This window comes from Vitis riparia, chromosome 13 (assembly GCF_004353265.1).
Source record: "Vitis riparia cultivar Riparia Gloire de Montpellier isolate 1030 chromosome 13, EGFV_Vit.rip_1.0, whole genome shotgun sequence".
NCBI lineage: Eukaryota > Viridiplantae > Streptophyta > Magnoliopsida > Vitales > Vitaceae > Vitis > Vitis riparia.
In genome coordinates, this window is record NC_048443.1 from 22,179,054 (window position 1) to 22,193,164 (window position 14,111).

General features: G+C 35.5%; 1 protein-coding gene across 4 annotated transcripts in view; it reads right to left on the reverse strand.

Moving 5' to 3' along the window:
- The window catches only part of LOC117928152 (SNARE-interacting protein KEULE-like), a 39,277-nt gene that overhangs the window by 18,791 nt on the left and 6,375 nt on the right, over positions 1-14,111 (reverse strand). For all 4 annotated transcript variants that reach the window (XR_004653516.1, XM_034848040.1, XM_034848037.1 and 1 more), the window contains exons 3-12: positions 10,006-10,084; positions 6,696-6,746; positions 6,485-6,581; positions 6,273-6,305; positions 5,662-5,787; positions 5,391-5,582; positions 5,218-5,301; positions 5,031-5,129; positions 4,851-4,927; positions 2,610-2,706 (exon numbers count right to left, since the gene is read on the reverse strand). Coding sequence is in view for 3 of the 4 variants with exons in the window: in XM_034848040.1 (XP_034703931.1) it covers positions 2,610-2,706; positions 4,851-4,927; positions 5,031-5,129; positions 5,218-5,301; positions 5,391-5,582; positions 5,662-5,787; positions 6,273-6,305; positions 6,485-6,581; positions 6,696-6,746; positions 10,006-10,084 (935 nt within the window). In the remaining variant the exon portion in view is untranslated. The remainder of the gene's footprint in view (positions 1-2,609; positions 2,707-4,850; positions 4,928-5,030; positions 5,130-5,217; positions 5,302-5,390; positions 5,583-5,661; positions 5,788-6,272; positions 6,306-6,484; positions 6,582-6,695; positions 6,747-10,005; positions 10,085-14,111) is intronic.

Sequence of the window (14,111 nt, forward strand, 5' to 3'; positions counted from 1 at the left end):
GGGCTATAGCACAAATTATTTAGTCTAGCCAAGATGGATTAGGTTCCGCCTAAGGGTACATGAGACATGATGACCATTTCTTTTAGAGGATTGGCATTAAAGGCAAGATTTTTTTGTATATCGCTTGCCTCACTTTGCCTTAGATCATGTGGCAAGAGAGAAATGCTATGATCTTTGAGGAAAAGTAGAGGATGGTAGAGACGTTGTGAGACTTACTTCACTTCTATTCCTCCTTATGGGCCTCTTGTACTAATATTTTTAAAGGCACTCCTCTTAATGTTATTCAACTTAATTGGTGTTTGGTCTATAATTCAAAAGGTTTAGACAACAATGAGAGGAGCTTTGTTCAGTATTAATATATAGCCATTAATTTTTGTATAGGTTTCCTTGTATGGCAAAGGAGCTTCAATCATATTATGATCAAATTCTTGTATTTTTTAGGGAGGATCCCTCATCCTTCTCTTGTACGTTAGATACATACATACATACATACATATATATATATATATATATATATATATATCTTTGTCAATATCTATACTAGCAAAGTAATGGAATCGTTCAATTTTTGGAAGAATGATCAAGCTTCAATCAAACATGAAAATTTGACATGAAGATGAGGAATAGTTAGAACAAGCAATAATGCATCATTTGGAGTCAAAATATTATAAAAAGATTGCATATGTAACAAATTATGATATCTAGATTGAGAAGTGTATCCACCTTTAGTGGGCCCTATATAATTTAGTTTTGATGAGTGCTCCTCGGCTAATTAGGACAACTTGGAATTGGAGGAGTGTTTAGAGACCATTATTGTATAGTACTTCCAAGCATTTCCTAAAGTAGTAGGAAAGGGTTTAGTTATTGAGGAAAAAGAGTCAAGCTCTTTTAGAGGGTATGATGTGGGCCAAAGCTTTGATTCTTTCATATTGTGGGTTGAGGATAATTCTAGTATTATCATCTCATAGATGTCCAAGAGAGAAAAGAGGCTAATGAAAGTATGATGCAGGAATCTATTTAATTACTAATGTTGCTACATACATAAGATGTTATTTTTCTTAGGTGCTAGGCATTGCCAACTACAAAGGGAGTATTAAGCCATGCAAGGGGCCAAATACTTGGTATCTTTTGTCAAGGACCTTTAACCCCCTTGAGTTCTATAGCAGTCTTAGGTTGTTATTTGTTTTGATTTCCTTCAGTTGTGAAGTTTGTTTTGTGTCCCTTTAGTGTCAAATCAGCATACTTTTCCTTTTTCCCCCTAACAGGCATAAAAAATTATTATTGCTTTATGTACAAATGATTTACATCTAACACAAAAAAAGAAATTAAACCAAGCCAATGCATGTAAGTACCAGATAGAGGTTTATGGAGTTCAAACCATCATCCTTGCTTCCAAGAGGTGAGGAGTTACATTACTGCAATGACTTCCCACATGAGGTGAGAAAAAAATATCCAAGTAATTTCTAACATGCCACTCATATGTCTCCATATGTTATTGTTGTTAATATCCATATTTTATTTTATTATCATATCCATATGCGATGGGTTGCTCATATCCATGTGACATGTACTGCTCACACCCACTCTAGCTTTCTGGTAATTATTCACTCTGATTTTGAAATGGTGGGAGGCCACATTTCTGGGTGTAACCGCCTTGCATAGAGGACTTCCAAATTAAACTACTTCTTAGTCAAAGATAAAGTGTCTAGTCACTAGTGGAGCACCACCGTGGGACATTGTGCTCCCCTCAGTTTGGTACCACCATGACTTTCACCTTACTAATCCTGGTTTCTCGGCAATATATAGCAATAATTTTTCCACTTTTTCCCAGAATTGCTATTGAGAATGACCTTACCAGAAAAAAGGGAGAAATATTCCCATGTATTTATTTAATTTTCTAATATAGGAAAAAACTAAATAGACTACATCAATTGAGCAGGGGCAGAACCAAGATGTGGGAGCTATTGAAGAACCGCCCTAGAACTGGGAAGAGGACTAGAAACACCATACACACATGCCCACACACTAACACATGCAGAAAGGGTTATGGAACACAAAATGCTTCTCTAACCAAGAGGATCCAAGAATTTTTAATATAGGAAAAATCTAAATAGATTACATCAATTGAGCAGGGGCAGAACCAAGATGTGGGAGGTACTGAAGAACCACCCTAGAACTGGTAAGAGAACTAAAAACACCGTACACACATGCCCACACTAACACATGCAGAAAGAGTTATGGAACACAAAATGCTTCTCTAACCAAGAGGATCCAAGTTGTTCAAAAAATCCAAGAAGGACCACTTCTAATGGCCTCAATGATCCACACATAAAGTGACCAGAAAAATTCCATCGGTATTTCAGGAATTTCTCAAGATTGTTGTAGAAAAAGAAATGATAGTCTGCCACTGTGTCCCCCAACCCTTACCCCAATGTCAGATATTACCAGCAACACTTTGCCAACATTTATGGAATTTTGTCCTCGGTTCTGGTGACGTTCTAAAACTAAAACCAAAATGTGGCATGCCAAGTCAAACGTTTGAAACTAGAACTGTTTCAACACATTTAATTTGGAAAATACGATGCTAGTAAAAAAAAAAAGAAACTAACCTCAACATGGAGGGAAAGCTTCTCAATTTGCTCACTATATTGTGGCAAAGCTTGAACCATCTTTTGCAAGTCCCTTGTAGACAATTCACCACCACCTCTACATAACAGATAAATATTTAGGTTAACACATCCTGGATTACTGGTCTGAATACACTGGCATCAAGTAGAAAGATTAACCAGATATCACAAAGATACATGGCTAAAAGGGCCCAAATTCAAAATTGCCAGAAAAAGTATAACATTCAATGAAGTAAGCAATCTTATACAATCCTATAAGAGATTCTAGACTTCTAAAAAGTAAACAAAAAGAGGACAGGCAAAATTTAAAAACCAATTATGAACAGATGTAGAAATTTTAAGTTATAGGCAAACATGAATTAAATCAACTCATGTAATTGGAAGAGATTTCTATATAAGGATAGTTTAGCCAAGTACAAGGAAGGTAGGTAGCATTAGACATGGTTAGAAACCAAGCAAGATGATAAACTATTGAGTTAATAAACTTACAGAAAAGAAGGAAAGGGGATAAATTGTGAAAGCTTCATATTATTTGTTACTGGAATTGATAACTGCAATTATTGGTAGCTCATTTTTTATATTTTGTAATTTAAAACTCAGCCATGCATTAGTCAATGTGATTGAACATAAAGTTGATATATAAATTATATAACACTACCTGTATATTAGAGAAAACTTAGCTTTCTTTTCTTTCAAACAGAATGATTCCATGTAATGCTATTGCACAGCAGATACCAACCATACGAAACAAAACCCCATAGATCTTTTTTTATATATAAGAAAAAGAATAATCTATTAAAAATGCCCCTCAAATAAGAGCAGAACCAAAGTACACAGAAAGCATATAAAAGTTTCCAAAGGGTGAGAAAAAGGAAATTACACAAGTGTGACCCTACCTAATCCACAAAATTATACACGGATGAGCATTCCACCTTGACACAAAATCTAAACCAAGAAAAGAATGTTCAAATAAAGAATCCTTTAACGGATGAATGGATTTCTCCAAATCTTCAAAAGTTCTTCAAGAACAAACATCATAGGGCTAGCCTCCAAGCTTTTCTGTGTTATTTCGCCAGAAAGTCCCCATGCCCTCCTAGCCAGACATCTTTCACCATGTAAGGCAACATCCATAACACATTAAAGAGCAAGAATAATAGGTTCCAAAGACCAAACAAGCTGCACCACAATGTATAAGTATACAATTAGTCGATTCCCCATCACTCTTTTACCTAAACAGCAGTTAGCTACAGCCCTTCTTCTCCTCCTTCATTGATATAATGCCATAATTTTTTTTCCCCAAACCACCTCCCAAACAAAGAAAGCCACCTTTGAAGGAGCCTGAGAACCCTAAACTTCTTTGACAGGCAAAGGATCTCCAAAGAAGTATGGTAGGATTTTACAGAGATGTTCCCTCCCTTATTTAATTTCCAAACCAGCTTGTTCACACTCTCTTTGAACCACTGTGTCTTGGATCTACATGAGAAAAGCTTCAACCATATCATCCTCCCAATCTTGGAAATTTCTGAAAATCAAGGGCTCCAATGTCCAACACCTCCCACCTCCCAAACTTCTGCTACCCAAGCATCCTTAGAATTGGCAATGGTGTACAAAGCAGGAAACAAGGCAAAAACCACAGATCCTGTTAAAACCTAATCCTCCTACCATCCCCTAAACTGAGACATCTCTTCTTTTATATTTTTTTTTGTCAACTATAAAAAGGAATCTCTAGCCATGTTACTGCAAAGATTAGTTTGTTTCCAGTCAAGAAATTAATTTGTTTCTGAACAAAAAATATTATTGCAAAGATTATGACACGTAGTTCCATAATCTCCATTTTAGCATTACAACACCCCACTGGACTGAACCTATCAGGAAAGAAAAAACTTTTTAGTTACTCTTTCTCAAATTCCCAAAAGCTATTATCCACTTAGGGCAGAAACTCAATCAAAGTAAAATAGTTGCTGCAGAGATTTTTTAGCTATAAGTTTTCATCAACATTGTCTTGTGTCTTGTCATATTTTCAATGGCTTAGGCATCAAGGAATTGACTAGAATGATATTCCAAAAGAGTAATGCAAATAAGGAAGGCCCGGAGCATTTCTTTAAAATTGGTGGACAATCAAAATGAACTAAATAACTTCAATGAGATATACAGCATTTCAAATGCCATCAAATCACTTGAATTGGATAATAGCAGATCCTCAAAGAGCAAAGTTACACTGACCTTGAACCATGTTGGATTTGTGCAGCTTTATTTTTTGATATGAAGTTGGTCATCTTCTCATGCAACCTCTCACTAGCCTGACAAGGTGGTCAATGGCCAAAGAAAATTTACATGATTTATGTACAAATTGAACATGCATGTGCATTTACATGTATGGATGTCTAAAAACATAAGGCATACATCTGCTATATGTGCATGGCGAAGCTCAAGCCAGACAGGATCATGATCCTCCAAAAGGACTTCTTTTTTCTCTGGTGGACCACCTGTTTTACTTGGAACCTAAAAAAGAATAATTCCTCAACACACACAGCTAAAGGAAAAACAATATCAAATCCAAAAGCATAAATAAAATTTGGAAAAGACTTACTTCATGGACATATTTATTTCCTTCCATATTTAGTAAATCATGGCACATGGCATCATAGGTCCATTCATGTATGATAGGTGCAATCTAAAAATGTAAGTTGGTCATTGTCAGCCCATATAAAATAGACAATCCGTGAACCAAATCATAATCAGTGAATGTGAGAGAGGGAAAACCTGATCTACAGATCTGTCCAAAATGAGCAACTCGCATGTTTCGGTAGTAGGCAAGTTAGGAAAGGTTTCTTTATATTTTAAAAGACAGTTCCATACTGCAGCAGCAAGCTTTGTAGGAATTAGATCACGAAATGTTGTTGCTGTGGTTGGATCAAGGAACTTGGCGGCACGATAGCGCACAAAAGGAAGCTCCTGAAATTCGAACACACATATGCTTCAGAAATATCTTAATACAATGTGAATCAACAATTAGAAATCTTGAAATACATACCCGCAATGAGGCAAAAACTGTAGCAATACGGGTGGCCATCACATTCAAACATGCATCACCTCTGCGAGAATTCTCCTCATCCCCAAAAAGTTCCTCTAAAGCCCTCTCATCATCAGTGACAAAACCCTTATGGAAAAGAAATTTAAAGATAAGATAAACTAAAGGAATTTTAGATATTTCCAGTTTACCACATGACTAATGTTCAATAGCCTTTTAAACCAAATACCGTTCTCATGTTAAAAAACAAACAGGAAATAAGCTCTTAAAAAGATTCATAATTGCCATGACTTTGCATCCAGTTGCAGAAGATGGAAAAGATTCCAATTATGAAACTGTGGAAGTTGATGAATGTTATTATTGATCATGTTGTGTGTGTCAAAGAACTCACTCCAAATTTCACTACTAGAACAAAAATCATTTTTAGCCATTAGCAACAAAGATATAGTGTTAAAGAAAATCCAATGTTTAAAGACCATCGTCATTTCTGTTTCCTTTTTCCTTTTTTTTTTAATGGAAACAAGAAAAAAAGACAAAAAATATGAAACCATAACCGGACTTATAGAGCACATTTTGTGCATAGAATTCAACAAGTTCATGGAAGTAGCATGTACCTGGCTATCTATAGCGAAATACTCCAAATTCATCTGCAAGTTATCCAAATGAGAAAGTTATCAGTCTGTACTCATAAGTTTTCAACCAGCAAAAGAAGTAAGCTAATTTTAACCATATGCAATTTTTATCCTGGTAAAAATGACCATATGTAAACTACTCAACACAATTATCAATCCCAAAACAAGCCATAAGAAAACAAAAGAATTATAACCTCTCTAAGTGCACCTATGCGAGGTAACACAAGTGCATCCCTCTTGACGAGATTAACCAATTCTCTCGAAATTGGTGAACTGAAGAAAACAAAGGCTCTGAAATGAAAAATACAAAAAAAAAAAAAAAACATAAGAAAATTAGTTGAAACTTCTAGGAGATGAAATCATAGGAACACCAAATTGGGGAAAAAATATGGATACTTAACATACTTCTTGTATAAGGGCGTCCTTCCAGACATGTCAGACAAGAACATGATAACACTGCAAATGAATGAAAAAGAGAAAAAGGAAAAAGAAAACAGCAGAGAGAAAGAGATACAGCATTAGTCAGAAAAAAAGGTCCTCATCACCGTGCACAAGCTCAAAAGAATACAAAACATATTTAACTTTCATAATAGCAATTCTATAAAATTATACTATATTACAATTACAAAGTTGATGAAGAAGCATTTGAAAAATGAAACAAAAATGAACAATTCAGTGAAAAACAAAAATCATATTCATGCAAAATCATAAACATCGTGTAAAGACATCAAAAAGTCAATCATCTTCATAGGCTGCAAATTGAAAACCTACTGGAAGATTTAGTGGAATTACATTAAAGTATGAGATTTGAGGGTCATGCAGAAAAGGGAAGTGAATATAATATTCTTTATAAGAAATTAATAATACCACATGAGTTCAGAATATAGGATCTTGTATATTGCACCAATTATAAAATTTGCACCATTTTATTTCTAAATTATAAGGTTTGATTTTCATATCAGTTAAATTCACTATTGGCAGGAAACAAAATGATTACAAGTATGGTCCATGGTTTGTAAACAAGACAGTCAACAAAAGAAAAATTGATTCATGGCTTACCAACAAAGAATTCCATGCAATTGAAGGAACAGAAGTAACCAAGACCTGGATATGAAATTTCAGTATCTACTAGACTTCATCTTTTATTTCTCATTGACCTAGGTGATTATATTGCACACAGTATGATATGAATACACCTCCTGTATCGAATATAATCAACCTTGAAATTAGGCATAAGGCCTTAGTGGTAAAGAGACTGGAGAATTCCTCTGGAACCTGACACTTGATCATCTAGCAAATATATACAACATCCAAACGTTCAGCAAGGTAAAAATCTCAACACTGTCCATGGAATTTAATTTTTTTTTTTTTTTTTTCGATAAGTAAACACATATATTAGCAAAAGGCAAAGCACCGCATACCATACAGGTAGTATACGAGGCGACGAAGACCTCACAACAACAACCAAAAGAAGCAAAAAAACCCACCAACCCTTAACTGGAGGCTATCCACTCCAGGAAACCTATAAGGGAACGAGGCTCCGCACCGTTATACAATTTTGCCCACCCCCACAAATGACAAACAAAAGAATTCTTAACTTTCTGTATAGCTAACTCCCCCCCCCTGAATGCTAATTTGTTCCTCTCCTTCCAAACCGTCCAGAAAATAAATAACGGTATGGATCTCCAAATTTTCTCCCTCTTTTTACCCACAAAAGAACCCTTCCAGCTGATAACCGCCTCCTTTACAGTTTCTGGAAAGACCCACTGGGCTCCAAACAGACTAAGAACAATCCCCCACAACACACTAGCCACTGTACAATGAATAAGGAGATGATTAACGTTTTCCTCATCACTACCACATAAGTAGCAATGATTAGGAAACTGCCAACCTCTCTTTTGAAGCCTATCAAGGGTAAGAACCCTCCCCCAAGTAGCTTCCCACGCAAAAAACGCTAGCTTGGAAGGAACGTTCTCCACTCAAATGCCCTTTTTGGGAAACAACGGGGTACTATGACTGATCAGCAGCCCATACGCTTCCTTAACGTCAAACTTCCCATTTTTTCCACCCTTCCATAAGGCCAAGTTCTCCTCCAAGGTAATTCTTTGACTCCTTAGGATTTGAAGCAATTCGTCTACCATGTTCAGCTCCCAATCATTGAAGCCTCTAGTAAACCTTAGGTTCTAACTTCCTTGGCCAGAATTCTGATCCCATATATCCCCCACAGTGGCACTCCTTTGGGCAGCCACATTGAAGAGTTGAGGGAACCTCCGGGCCAACTCCACATCCCCACACCAAGGGTCCTTCCAAAACCTGATTTTGGTGCCTTTTCCTACCTTAAAATTCATATTGTCCCAGCACCAATCAGCTTCTTTCAGAATCTCCTTCCAAACCCCAACACCAAACGCCCCATTTACCTTTTTAGTCCTCCACCCAAATTCCTCTTGCCCATATTTTGCCACAAGGACACGTTTCCACATCTCCTCCTTGGCACGAGCAAATCTCCACACCCATTTTCCAAGTAGAGCTTTGTTCAAAGGGACTAACTTCCTCAAACCCAGCCCCCCTTTCTCCTTACCCACGCACACCCTCTCCCAATTGACTAGGTGAGCTTTTCTTTCCGTACTTCCCCCTCCCCACAAAAAGTCTCTTTGCAATTATGTTAAAAGAGTTCTCTTTGTACAACATCAGCTATGATGTGGGTCAATGAACATATGTCAAATTCTGGTATGGCCCATGGTGGGGGGATGATCTTCCATTTTTCCACATGTGTTTCTCTTTGTAGAAAATTCCTGTGTTGCAAACATGATAATCTCGTATTATATGGGGAAACATTTTGGTTTCAGAAGGGACCTCCATGCTAAGAGGAAGACACATTAATTGACATTCTCCATTACTGAGCTACCTCTCCCATCCTTCTGTTATTCCAGAATCTGTAAGGTCCGACTGAAAGGCTAGTATTCAAAGAAAAATATATTTGAATTAAGAATGCTTGTTTTTACAGCCCTCACTCATTTCATTTTCCCCTTCAAATGTGTGTTACTTACAGAGGAAAACAATTGATCTGCACATCCATGCATAAGCATCAAGTGCAAGAGCTAGACAGATGTTGGATTCCCTTTTCCTTTAACACGCCTTTGCTTATTCACTGTGGTCATATTTCCTCAGTACAATTCTGATAAAAAAGACTACTTCTTCAATATATTAGGGATTAGTTAAGTTGTCCATTTTATGGTGACAACATTCCTAAATAAATTAGCAATAGGCTTGGTAAAAGTTGTCAAGGCTCAAATAGTAGGAAAATATCTCATTCAAAAATTCGGGGAACTTCAGGAATCCACCTATTCTAGTATTTGTGACTTCTGTGAAGCAACTAGTCAAGGTACAAGTTGTAACTTATGTGCAAACATAATTCGCACTCTCTCAACTTGCTTCCAAATTTTATCACCAGAAACTATAAGTGATCTCAGGAGCTCCAGTTCTCTATGAGGTAAAGATCAAACAGAAGAACAAGGGGAAACTTTCAGAAGTTCAAATTTATGACAGAACCACAATCTGCTATAATGTAAAATAACTCAGAAAAGAATGAACTTTAGAAAAAATAAGACTCTTCACCAACAAAAAACACAGAGAGAGAAAGAGAGAGAGAGTTTTACTGAATTTGTATTAGAACTAAGAAAGTCGCTATTAACAGTGACAAAGAACACTATATTACTTCTCTTTGGTTGGCTGTATGAAGTATATTGCGTCCATTGAGGGCAATGGCTGCCTTCGCTTGTATATATCTTCCACCACTGCACAGAGAAATAGAAATTTGATACATTCGAAGATGAGAAAAGAAAAAGCGAAAAAAGGTATATATATATTAAAAAAAACACACACACACACACTATTTAGAATTAAATATAATTAGATTATAATGATGTGCAAGGAATCCACATCTCAACACTCTCTCAATAAGCTTAGGCCACTAGAACTTCATCTTACAGCTTGCTACTATTGTGCTAGTTTTTTAAGGAGTTATGTGAGACAGTGAGAGTCATGATATTTAAGGAGAAATGGTTAGGATTGTGAAACATTAGGAATAATCCATTGTTAAAATTCTTGGGTTGCTGTTGCTCTTCCAATAATACCTTTTGATAATGAGCAGTTATTAGTTCTTTAGGAAACTATTTGAAACTCAGTTATTCACAGGTTTTTTAAAACTAGATTCTCATATAATAATTCCTAGCTTCAAAGACATCGCAATATACCAAGCTTCAAATATACACAGTAGACAACAAATCCGGTTGTTCTCCTTCCCCACACCAAAACACTCCCCCAACCCACACAAAAAAAAAAAAAAAAAAACTCTCTTTCACAAACCTGTAATGTCCTGAGACATTCTTAATATTGAAAAATCTCTCTTTTCATACTGAAATCTACACATTGAAGAAGCTTTATCCAACTCTTTATGTTAACCCCCCCTCCCCCACACCATAAAAAAAACAAAGGACTTTCTTTCTCAGACTTCAATGCCCCTAAGGCACTCTTCATATTAAAAAAATATCTTTTCTATACTGAAATTACTTTCAAGAAAGCTTTGTTTTTTTTTTTTTTTGATAGGTAAAAGCAATTGTATTAAAAAGTAAAAAGTACACACGTATACAAGTCAACCAATAAGCAAAACGGCGTGAGTGCGCATAAACTAGCAACCACACCCTATAAAGAACCTAACCAATCCACAAAATCTAGCATCAATAGAGAACCATCCCTTATGTACAATCTAACCCAACCCCAAAATAGACACAAGAAGGAGCACTTATTAGTTTGGTCTAAACTTTCACAATTTTCAAAGGTTGTCCTATTTCTTTCCCTCTAAATGGTCAAAAAAGGGCATAAAAGGGCAACTTTCCAAGCCTTTTTTCTTTTTCTACCAACAAAAGAGTCTCCCCAACTCAAAAGCACTCTCATTGAAGAGTGCATCACCCACTATACATCAAATAAGCAAAAATCAGTTGCCACAAAATACAAGCTTTCAGACAATAAAGTAGAATATGATCACTCATTTTTTCTTCTTCTTTACACATGTAGAATCTATTAGGCATCTTCCAACCCCTCTTTTTGAGTTGATCTTGAGTCAAAATCTTTACCCAAGTTGCCTCCCTAGAAAAGAAGCTAACTCTAATAGGAGCCCAAGAATTTCAAACTGTACCATGAGGGAAAGGTTCTGCTCCCCTACTAGCCAAGGAGGAGTAGGACTTAACTGAAAAAACACCATTTTTTGTATCCACCCACACCAATATGTCCACAAAATCCAAAGAGAGAGATTGATCATGCAACATTCCAAAGAAGTTATCTACTTCCTCCAACTCCCAATCATTCAACTGTCCAAAAAACCTAGGATTCCAACTACAACCATCTCAAACATCAACCACCCAAGCATTTTTAGAGGAAGCTATAAAAAAAAGATCCAAGAAAGCATCCCTCAAAGATGAATTCCGACACCATCTATCCTTCTAGAACTTCACCCTATTCCCAAAACCAACCTTGAAACATGTTTTAACTTTGAAAGCCTCCCAACAATTTCCAATTGCCTTCCATACCCCCACTCCATACCTCTTTCTCACCATTTTCGTGCACCAACCCCCATCTTCTTACCCATACTTGCCAACAATTACCCATTTCCAAAGAGGATCTATTTCAGTCGCAAATCCCCAAGACCACTTTCCCAAAAGGGCCTTATTGAAGGTCAAAAGGTTTCTAAAACTCAATCCCCCTTTCACTTTTTCCAAGCAAACAACCAACTAACTCAATAGATTGGGCTTATTAACCAAAGCTCCCCCACCCTGAAGGAAATCCCTTTGTATCTTTTCCAGTCTAACCACTACCCTCTTAGGGATGACAAAAAGAGACATAGTAAATCGGTAAGCTAGATAAGGTGCTCTTAATCAGAGTATATCTTCCACCTTTTGAGAGACACTATCGCTTCCACAAAGCAAGCCTTTTCTGAAACCTCTCCTCCACTCCTTCCCAAACCTTGGAAGACTTGTAAGGAAGCTTTATTACAAGACTAATTCTTTATGATACTTAAATACAGGATTTAATATTTATCAATATAAACTTTTTTTCATTAGTCACTTTTTTTTTTTTTTTAATCCTTGTTGAGACTCAAGCTTTCCCCTCCCACATCACCAACCAAAACCATGCTACTTAAGCCAAGCCTCAAGTGCCTCATTTGTCAGTATAACTTTAGAAATTGATGTGTTATTTCTCATAATATTATTAATGAGATTGTGTTATACAATTACTCTTGTTTACATGTCTTGTCCATCTTCTATCTTTGATACCATTACATTGTAAATTGATGTTTTATTTCTCATAATATTATTAATGAAATTGTGCTATACAATCACTCTTGTTTACATATTTTTTCCATCTTCTATATTCAATACCATTGCACCTGTTAATATAACTATGGAAATTGATGTGTTATTTCTCATTATATTATTAATGAAATTGTGTTATATAGCCAATCTTGTCTACATATTTTGTTTACCTTCCACATTTGATACTATTTCATCTTAACCCATCATATTACCAATGAAATTGTATTATACAGTTACTCTTGCTTACTCATTTTAGTTATCTTTTGAAATTTATATTGATGAACAATAAGTTTTGTCTTTGTTGTAAGGTTATTTCCCTAAACCAATAGCTATTTCATTGAATTGCATGATTAGAATGTGACATAAGTTTGTGACCACTAAAGGAAATCTTTAGAATTAAAAAAGTTGATGCAAAGATAACCGAACATATATAGGTGAATTTGTTGTCTCCTTCAAGGCAACTTCCACCAGAGTAAGAAAAAAAAGCCCATCAATAAGATATTTTCCATTTTTTATTTCCATCCTCAATTTAATGCTTTTTTGGTCTCTCTAAAATAATCCTTTCCTTGTTTTTAATTTTGTTTTTTTCTTTCTTTCTTTTTGGATCAAAAACAAAAGATGCATTAATTATGTATAAAAAGTTCATGAGAAGGATGAAGAATCTTCTCCACAATTATACAAACTTGATCTAAACACTAAAAACCTTTGCTATACAAGGAGATTTGTACAAAAAAGATATATCACAAAAGAATGTACAAGGAATTCATCTCGTGAAAAAATGGCTAGGCTCCTCTCATTGTTGACCCTACCCTAGTGGTGTACAAGGAATTTTTTCTTCTTCTTAATATGTTTAGGACGTGCCTAATACATTTGATGATAATATGGATTAATTCGACAATTCAATTATATCAATGTTTCTTTCATTCTTAGGATTTGTAAAAAGGAAATCAATAAATATAATTCAGGCACAAATTGCCCAAGGCTTCCATCTTTCCACTGTGAATCTTTATTGTTTGAAGGGAAAAATAAAAGACTTAGGGTTTTCATCTAGGTTAAGTAAGTTTCTTTTGTATTCTATGACAAAATATCATACTATATTAAAATGTAAACATTAATATATCCTTTTTGGAAAAAGATAGTTAAATATTAGTAACATCCCATGCATTCCACAGATTCACTTGTAGTTTAACCTATGAAAGGTATGCTTTTTTTATTATCTTGTAACCCATTCCTATCCAATTGTCATCTAAGTCATTTTTTTTTATTTGATCAAAAACAAACAATTGTATTAAAAGAGAAAAACATGAGAAGGATGAGAAGTCCTCCCCATGATTTACAAACCTGACCAAAAATTAAGTAAACCTCCACTAAACAAGGAGGACTATACAAAAAGGACAAAAGGCCTATACATGAATCTTCCTATTTGCAATTGTCATCTAAGTCATGAATCTTC